We start from the raw sequence: 10836 nt of genomic DNA on the forward strand, positions 1-10836 counted from the left end.
ACACAAACACTTAACTAATCCTATATTCATAAAATAGATTAGATTGGAGGGGAATTAGCAGAAAAATATACATTTCTGATTACTCCAAGCTTCCATCTCCTTTCCCACTTCATTGTGTTTATGTTACCAACAGTTACTTACATAAGAGCGACAGATTAAAACATTCAAACAAGGCAAATTATACTTTCCACTTATGACGCATCGTAAACATACTCAGCCTTAAGATGCAATCTCAGCGAAGGTAAAAGCAAGAAACTGCGCTATTTGGCAACAGAAATAGTAATGACAATGTCAGTGACAAGGAACAATAGGTAATTTAGGTTTCCAGGACATCGTCTCATATAATTGAGGGGAAAAAGATTTCATTTCTGAGAGCAGCTGGTGATTGTGGAACCGAAACTTAAAATTGTGGTTTATGTAGAATCTCTCTCTCTCTCTCTCTCTCTCTCTCTCTCTCTCTCTCTCTCTCTCTCTCTCTCTCTCTCTCTCTAATTTACTTTAGATCCATGCTGAAAGATTTTTTCCCTAAAAACCATCACATAAGTGTTTATGAAAACATATAGTGTCCGTATTTGATTCTAAATCGTGTTATAACTCAAGTTGGTTAACTACAGCTTCCAACTGTGGCATGTGGTCGTCATTTCAATGGATCTCGATATATATATATATATATATATATATATATATATATATATGTATATATATGTATATATATACATATATATATATATATATATATATATATATATATATATATATATATATATATATATACACATATATACATATATATATATACATAAATATATGTATATATATGTATATATATATATATATATAGATATGTATATATATATATATATATATATATATTGTCAATTGTAAATTCCAATAATAGAATATGTATACACAAGATTAAATCTCTTAAAATATATTTTCTTTCCATCCTATTTTTTTCCTATGTCACCTGCAACAATGATCAAGTATTTTTCCAAGATCAATATTTCAATCAACAAACAGGAAAATAAAGATAAAGATATTTCAATCATTTCAATTTATCGTCTGGTCTTTACCATTCATTCAATCTTCCAGGGACTGATGCTGAAAATTGACGTCGGTCTTTGATCGTGATTTACTTTCCAATTAGCGTCCATTTGCATTCTGACCCCAACCGTGCCTCATGGACCGTCCTTCCCCAAAAGCCAGCACAGTTTTTTGTATATTCACTGATTTACTTCTGCAGTTTATGTAACTTGGGAATCTTTATTTCTCGACTCATATTTATTACTTGTTATGGGCCTAATTTTAATCATTTGATTTATAAGTTATAATTCTTATATATCTTCTTTATCACCATTATTCCTACGTCAAGGGGTCGGTTACCTGATGCACTTTCTCCAATACCTTCTATCAAAGGCATCCTCTTCCACTAAAACGTTTATCACCTTATCTCGCCATCTAATTCTCTGTCTCCCTCTCAAGTATCTCCCCCTAAAAAGTTCCTCCGCATCCCTACTCACTCCCTCCCCATCATTCATCCTCAACACGTGCCCACACCATTTAATTCGTAAAACTTTTATCATATCTATAATCATTACTACACCTACCTAACAGTACTTCTCGTTGTATTTTATTTTACTTCGTTCTTGTGAAATTGAAAACTGAAGTTCTCTCAAAATGTAGTTTTTTATCTCTGTAAATTTTTCCTTTAACTAAATTTGGCTACGAAAAATACACCTGTAATAGTTTTCAAATTTATTGGGATGCTTCATTATTAAAGAAATGTAATTCTGCAAACTTCACTTACATCGATAATAACTATGTTAAATAATTTATTTTTATCATTTTTTATTATCTTGCCATCTAGCATCAGCCCCATTTTACTGTAATGTTTATTCACTCTTGAGATATTTCTAATACTAGTGTATGTGACCCGTCAATATGCACACGCAGATAGACTCCTTCCCACTTCTTCCTCTCCCTTTCCTCTCGGGATACCCCCTCTCACCAGTGTATGACTACTTCTCAACTCTTCTCGGTAATTCTGCTGAGCGTGACTGGAAAGAAACCCAAACAAACAACCACACACTCACACACATATTATATATACATATATTATATTTATATATATATATATATATATATATACATATATATATATATATATATATATATATATATATATATATATATATATATATATACATACATATATATATATAATATATATATATATATATATGAATAAATAAATAAATATATATATATATATATATATATATATATATATATATATATATATATATATATATATATATATATATATGACACTTGCTCTTTATTAGCTAGGGATGATATACTTCGTTTCGTAACAGATTGAGACACCCTGAAGTGTTTCAACACGATTGGAATCCATCTATCCGTCATGGGGAGTAAACGGATGGAGGAAGGTGTCTGTACTGGCCTTGAGAAAACCTTAAGAAGGAGTCAAGATGCCAAATATAGAGTTGCTTGGCTTGTCCTAGAAGATCTTTATTCATACAAGTTCCTTATCCATTCTATGTACAAATGTTTTGTATGTTCGTAATGAGCTACTGATAAAAAAGTCTTCTATATGCATACTAATATTTCTTAAAAACATTCTTTACGTCCGGGTGACGTTTAACTTAGCACGTAAAGGTGTCTGGATTCGGTTCCAGTTTCATCAAAGTAGATACTCACAAGAACGTCAGCCGGGCAAGCCCAATCCTTCACTGTGGTCCCAACCACAACAATGGCCTCACCAGTACACAGCTTAAACTCACAGTCCTAGGCTGAGATGGATCTGCTGCCACGTGACTGCTAGGCGAACACGTTACCACTGTACTAGCCAGGAGGCTAGTATGACTTAACATCTATTCCATAAGTTCATGACTATAATTTTCCACAGCGCATTTTTAAAAACAGATTGTAAAGTTTTGTCAATGTATTTGTAACAAGCTATAATTGGAATACATATACTTTGCAGCTTAACCTATATTTCATTTATTCATCTACCGTCTGAAGTTAAGTCAAAAGAGGCCATTACTCAAACATGTATATGCTCAGACATGTTTATCCAATGGAGGTAACGAGCAGGACTTGATGCCATTAGCCTTTGGAATATCACGGGATGAATGTCATAAGGAGATGACATCATGGTGCGGGCGCCCTTAGGTACATATTAGGAGTAATCATCTTATTAGAGTCCTTAGACCGGTATCTTGCATACTTCACTTGCGGTCCAATCCTGTTGTTATTATTATCATTACTAATACATAAAAAGCTGCAACCATAATGGAAAGAACAGAACGTTGCACACCAAAAGGCCTCAAAAGGGATATTGCGGAATAGAGAAAATGAAGATTAAAGAATGAAATATGGAATATATAGTGCAAAGAAAAATTAGATAAAGTCAAATTAATAAGATAACAGATAAATATTGCAACGAAAATAATTTCGACTTTCTCAACAACAAAATCAAATGAACTGTGACTTCACCATGCGGCATTTCTTCAAACATAACCCAAACTTTCAATTTTTTTTTTTCCGCCTACATGAGCATACTCGTTCTAGCTTACATGACACGTGGGGGAACTTCATAAAACAAGCTGAAGACGTATAGCCTTGAACTCGCTGCTCACGGAAATAGCCTCTAGACTAGAGACCTTCAATGTTCCTCCTTAATCTCTCTCTCTCTCTCTCTCTATCTCTCTCTCTCTCTCTCTCTCTCTCTCTCTTAATTTACTATTTCTTTGCAAAACATCGAGAATTTGGATCGGTGAAGACCTTGATATAAATACTACTTCTATGTTTGAGTCGTTTGTAGCACTTGAAATGAGAAGGTGCTTTTCGTCTATATATCTCATTACCAATACTATTACCATCCTCTCTCTCTCTCTCTCTCTCTCTCTCTCTCTCTCTCTCTCTCTCTCTCTCTCTCATGGGTACCAGAGCTATGAATTGCAGCCCTTTCTAGCCAAGTAGGCCATACCATTAATCAGACTTCTTATGAAACAGAAGGTCCTCTTTGAAATAGATTCATTTAATTTTCTTATAATTTGCTATTAAACGTTTAAATACTGAAGAGAGATAAATAGAGCAATTAAGGTTTGCATTACCTGATCATCCATGACCGGCGATGGTGGTTTGGGCTCCGAAATGTTCTCCACGGCATCTGGCAACAGTGTGACGTCACTAGCAGGCTGAGAAATGTAGAAAATGCTCTCGTTTTGCTCCTGTGAGTCAAGGTCAGCCTCGGTGGTACTGTCTGTAGAAAGAGAGATGAAAATTGTAAAATTAATCCGGGTGAAACTGAACAATTGGATATGTGGAACGGCTGCTTATGTTTTTATACATCTATCATAATCTGATTCCAGACAGACAGACAGACAGAGAAGCTTTTGATTCTACAATTTAATCTTTTCATATATGTAACCAAGTTTTTTTCCCTTTCGTGCAATTTTGTAATAAATAATGTAAAACATAGTTCTATCATTTAATTTTTAACAAAAGAATGCGAAATATGCATCTTTAATTTCATTTTTCTTTTACCTTAAGATAATTACAGAAAACTTTTTCAATTCTCTGAACACTTCGACAATAATATTAAATCCCGAGTTTGAAAACACGAAATAGTGCATAAAATATTACGATAACAAGCATCTTTAAGTACTTGAACATACAGGTCAATAGACTACATGTAATCAAGCTAGTTCTGCTCTTAATTATGTGTTTTTCGGACACAATCTTCATCACAATGACATTTTTCCAGATGACGTTGACACCAGCTAATCAGCCTGAATCCAGAAGTAAAAAAAATTGTTTAAACGCATTTCCAAATTTATGTTCTTGCGAGGTACCGGAGGAAAAAAACACAAATTACTTTATCTTCATTGAAAATAACCAAAGGAACGTTCTTTAAAAAGATTACTTTGGGTAATTTATTCTCTACAAACTACGGGTATATTTTAAAACACTTCATTCAGAATATATTTGGAGCTATCTAATGCATTAAGATGTAGAACAGTGTTAAGCAGGATATAAAAAAAACCAATTATCAATTAATGTGATGATACACTATTGTTATTGTTGTACAGTTCTAGAAGGATTATCTTTTTAATCTTTTAATATACATTCTTAAAAAGCTGGTCTAGCATAAGAATGAATATTTTAATCATGTATTTAATTTGTGTATTTAAGATATGTATAGCCAGCTCGTAAGGTGTGTTCCACTCTCGTAGATTTAAGTAATGTATGTAAATTACATAAGACTTTCGTCATTCATTCAATTGTATTTTCATTCTATTCAGTATATGTAAAATTACGTTTTTTTTTAAGAATTAACTTTTTAATTTCATGTAGTTTTGTTACGAAGTCTTATATAACTCGTTTAGGTATGCTGTATGATACACACGAGGTATGAGCACGAGGGATTACGTCATTTGTTATGTTCGCACGTGGTTAGAAAGTGCATTAAAATTCTCTAATTAGATTTACACTTCTTTTTATTGTCAAGAGAGGTAGATGGAGGGAGTTAGCTGAGAGAGGGTTGCCTCGCATGCAAGGTTAGTACCCCTTCTTCAAATTACTCTGCTGGCAACCTTAAGCCACTAGAGCCATACCGACCCCACTACGAGAATGATCTATTCAAATTTTCTAGATGAATTAAGTCAATACATATAGCTCATAGGAATGAATAAGCAGCAGAAGAGATCCAGCCTATCCCTTTAAAAGAGCCACAGCGCCTGCCCTCTCTCCTCTCAAGTGTGTGTCCTCTAAAACGTGAATAAGTTATTTCTACCCAATGTATATCGTGTATGGTGTTGCTCAAATGTTGGTAAACTTATTGGATGTTAATTCAAGTGTAGTGTGTTAATGTAAGTACTTTTTACCATAAATTTTGTAATTGGCCCTGTGAGATTTAGGCTAAATAGTGAAGTGCATTAAAATTTCCTTATTGCATGTTTATAAGAGTGTTAAAGAGTTAATTCTTCTACTTAATTATCAAAATTAGATATTTTTAAAAATCAATTTCCAGTAAAACAAGTGATTGTGAATTTTTTTTTCATAATGTCTTTCTTTTATCTTAGTCTAAGGTTTAATTCAGATTTAATATTATGAATGATTTATTTTTTAGTGTTAATTCTCGTGAAAAGCTGTGAACTTTCTATAAAATATATTTATTTTGTAAAGTGCATTTTATTTCGATCACCAATATTTTTCTCAGTATTTCTCTCGATTCTCTGACTATCAAAAGAAGTAAGAGGTTGGTTTTTTAATAGTTTGAATGTTAGTAAGAGACCTTTGGATATTCAGTGTTCATATATATTGCCCTCTGGGAGTTGCGTAATATTCTCAGAGCTCGGGTATTATTTTTCAAGGGTAAGAAACTTATGAAATATGATCAGGTGAGTTATGGAGCTCGGGAATTTGCGTAATTCGTCAGCCGTAATAATATATATACATATACATACATATATATATGTATATATATATATATATAAATATATATATATATATATATATATATATATATATATATTTATATATATATATATATATATATATATATATATATATATATATATATATATATATATAATGTAGAATAAGAATCAAAACCGAATAAACTCAAACTCATTTTTGACTCTGTGACATTAATAAAAATATTATAACTTGTAACTATCCATATTTATCAATCTATCTATTACAGTACATAAATATGTATATTTGAATATCTATATCTATATTTATGTGCATATATACATATATATGCTTATAATTATATGAATATATATGTGTATATATACATATATTTATAGATACATATATATATATAGGCCTATATATATATATATATATATATATATATATATATATATATATATATATATATATATATATATACATAATATGCATATGTACATTCATAAATATAAACATACACACACACATATATATATATATATATATATATATATATATATACATATATCTATTTAAATAAGCCATATATCTTTGATACATTAATATCTGGATTCTCTTAACCTCGTGATTACAGCCCCAGGCAAAATCACACAAATACAACAGCTTCTGACCGGCAGGGATTCGAACCTGATCCAGTGACTTACCACTTGGCCACGGGGGCTCTGATCCTGAAGTCGTTAATAGAATCCAGATATTGATGTATCAAAAATATATATGGCTTATATGAATATGAAAAATACGTTTAAATGTGCAAAAATTATCATACATATATACATACATACATATACCAAAGGCACTTCCCCCAATTTTGGGGGGTAGCCGACATCAACAAAGAAACAAAAAAAAAAGGGGACCTCTACTCTCTACGTTCCTCCAGCCTAACCAGGGACCCATATATACATACTGTATACATACATATATATATATATATATATATATATATATATATATATATATATATACCTATACATATATAATCTCATCACTAACATTCATGATAAACAATTTTCCAAATGTACCGCAAATATCCTCTGCCATGTGATCTCAGGCCCATAGGAAAATTCTCTCTCTCTCTCTCTCTCTCTCTCTCTCTCTCTCTCTCTCTCTCTCTCTCTCTCTCTCTCTCTCTCTCTCTCTCTCATATGTATGTATATATATGTGTGTGTGAGTATGTGTGCGTGTGTGTGTTTGTGTTTTTTTTTGTGTGTATCACATCCTCTACCAGAACCAGACGCAGCAAATAATAACAGGCAACCCATTTGCTCCCACTCGTCATCAGGCATAACTTTGGAAAGAGAGTTTCCTAACGATGACAGGTCACGTCTCATGGCGGAGTAGAATAAGATCATCATCATTACTTCCTTGTTCTATCTGGTTTCTCTCACTTGATTTTCCTACTTTATTCTTTGCTTAGATGTTTTATTCCTCTATACACAGACGTATTAGATTAATACTTAAAATACCTGCATACACGCATACACAAACACAAATGTCTCGGGTTCTTTAGAGACTCAGGTGTAAGCATTTGGTTAAAGAAACTATGGTAGAATAAATGGAGAAAAATAAGTTATAATTTCTTCAACCAAAAGCTTACACTTAGGATTCTAAAGAAGCTGAGAAAATTGGAGGATTCTTTTGGGAAACACATTGACGCCACTAAGCAATCGCCTTCAATGAAAATTGTATTAGAGAGCTGTCCTAAAAGCGCACACATACACACACACATACACACACACACACACACATATATATATATATATATATATATATATATGTATATATATATATATATATATATATATATATATATATATATATATATATATATATATATATATATATATATATATATATATATATATATATATATATATATATGAGAGAGAGAGAGAGAGAGAGAGAGAGAGAGAGAGAGAGAGAGAGAGAGAGAGAGAGAGAGTTGCTCAAGCATGTATGCAACTGAATTGCCCAACTGCTGGATCTTAGCGTACATATCAGTAAGTATTCCACCCTGCCTGAACAGGTAATATGTCGAAGCTAAACGGGTTTTGCTCAAACGAATATTTCAACTGGCTACCCAAAGCATCTATAAGCACGGTTAGCATATAGGGATAAAATATTTTATATTCTATAATTAAAAAAAGAGCCTGTGACTAGTTTTTCATAACTGAATAACCTTGTTGATTTCGTCTTCGACGGAAAATAACGTAACTTATTAATCTGAGTTTCATAAAATTCCAATAATTTTTTGTCCCGCTTTGCAGGTCAGGTTCCCGATACAAGTCCTAGTTTTTGCAACGGCTAGTCCTTGGATCGGTCTATTGCGTCGCCGTCAAGATTTTAGAAAATTTAGACAAGCCCTGGACCCTGTGGTCCCTGCCTTAGAATGTTTGTTTGGTGGTATTTAGAAGCTTTGTGGTTTACCCTTGGAATTGCTCGTGAATAGGCGTATTCTAAGACATAACACGGCAATTCCGTTTAAAAGAAGAAAAAAAGAAAATAAATAATAATGATAATGATAATAATAATAATCATCAAATTATTGATGATGATAATAATAACCAAATTATTGATGATGATAACAAGGATAATTAAATTATTGGTGATGATAATAATCATGATAGTTATTGTAAGAAGGACACATAACTTATGTTTACGAGTACCGCCATTAGACGTACAAGGACTGTAACGGACAATTAAAAGAGAAAACGCTTATTGCCATCATTGGTCAGCTTCGACCATAACCATATGCCGTAGGTAATTATTTAGAGTTCAGTAAACAGAATAATATACCGTTTCGCGACTTGGGAAAACTTTAACTTTCTCTCCAGGTCTAGAGAAAACATACTTGTGTAGACCTACTTCTTCCGCATAGAAACTCCTTTGGAATGAAACTCTCTTTAACAAAAGCATATAAAGAAATACTTTATCAATAATTATATATTGACAAGGGTTTGCTGTCGATCGAATATGGGGAACAGTTATAGTTTTTTCAGATGGCATCAAGCTTTAGAATCCCGGTAACAAATACCTGAAGCTGTTTCTCAGATCAGTGATAACTTTTCCTATATTCCGGTATTTTTTGGGATGAGAGTTTTTCAAACTGTATAAAGAATTTGTTGTTCAATAAGGTCGACACTTGCAGAATTTAAAAAAAAAATCATAAAGACCTTGCGCACAAAAATCATGGCGATGATGTTAACGTATTTTTAGTGATGGAGAACGTGAGAGTTTTGCTTTTAGTTTTTTAATGAAACAAGAACATGATATATATATATATATATATATATATATATATATATATATATATATATATATATATATATATATATGTGTGTGTGTGTGTGTGTGTGTGTGTATGTGTGTGTGAGCGCGCGTACATTATATGATCGTCATACCAGGTATCACATAAAGGCAATATTTAAGACTTGAAATATTGTAAAAGAAATTGTTTCACGAATGGAAAGGATTTCTTTTCTTCTGTTGAACCTATCGGTTTGATAACTAATCCTCTGTGCATAGAAATACCCTGGAAATCATAAAGAGCTAGAAATGAGGACAAATGCTTTTTATATGCTCATCAAGTCTCAGACTGTTGGTTCTTTGTATGTTTTATGGAAATGCCATGTCTTCCGTATTTGCCTCAACATACTGATGAGAGATTAAGTATATATTTCAACTTTATACAAAACTTAAACTTTGTTATTTGAAATTTACGATAACTTCGATTTCAAGCTTTGGGCGTTTAAATGTTTTACACCACACATGATTCTGTAGTCAGGGTTCTTTGCAGATGAACCAAACTCCGTTTAAAAAAGATAGACCTAGACATAAAACACTACAGACCGTATAAGTGCAAGTTTAAAACCACTCACGTATATGACACTGCAACCAACTCGGGGGTTTAACTCGGACGTTCTGAGGCCCTGAGGTACGCAATTGACCTCCAGTCATCATAGCAAAGGCGACGTCTTAGAACACCCACTTGCATGAACAACTCTTTATGATGAGCGGTTATGACTCGGTCTAGCTAGAACCAGCATGAGCCAGCTCTTTCCAACTACATGGCTCTAGTGTAGGGATGCTGATGCAGACGAGTTTTAAAAACTATGTAGGAAGACTTGGAGTTTTTGTGAGCAGCGTCTACTATTGCGATTATTGGAAATTCGTTCTTATAGTTCTAATTAATGTAATTTGAATTTTTTATTTTGTTGTAAACTGACATTATCATATGTGTACTTGAATCTTTGTTATATTAATCATTGCTCAGAATGATAAAAATGTTTTTACCATTATTATCATTCTGAGAAATGATTTATATACAAGTAC

The 10836-nt window shown here is 32.4% G+C and overlaps 1 protein-coding gene across 1 annotated transcript in view; it reads right to left on the reverse strand.

The window, feature by feature from the left end:
* The window catches only part of LOC137657482 (protein unc-13 homolog 4B-like), a 48795-nt gene extending 38334 nt beyond the window's left edge, over positions 1 to 10461 (reverse strand). The window contains exons 1-2 of the mRNA XM_068391822.1: positions 10383 to 10461; positions 4140 to 4288 (exon numbers count right to left, since the gene is read on the reverse strand). Coding sequence (XP_068247923.1) covers positions 4140 to 4288; positions 10383 to 10461 — 228 coding nt within the window. The remainder of the gene's footprint in view (positions 1 to 4139; positions 4289 to 10382) is intronic.
* Between the last annotated feature and the right edge of the window lie 375 nt (positions 10462 to 10836).

This window comes from Palaemon carinicauda, chromosome 18 (assembly GCF_036898095.1).
Source record: "Palaemon carinicauda isolate YSFRI2023 chromosome 18, ASM3689809v2, whole genome shotgun sequence".
In the NCBI taxonomy this organism is placed as follows: domain Eukaryota; kingdom Metazoa; phylum Arthropoda; class Malacostraca; order Decapoda; family Palaemonidae; genus Palaemon; species Palaemon carinicauda.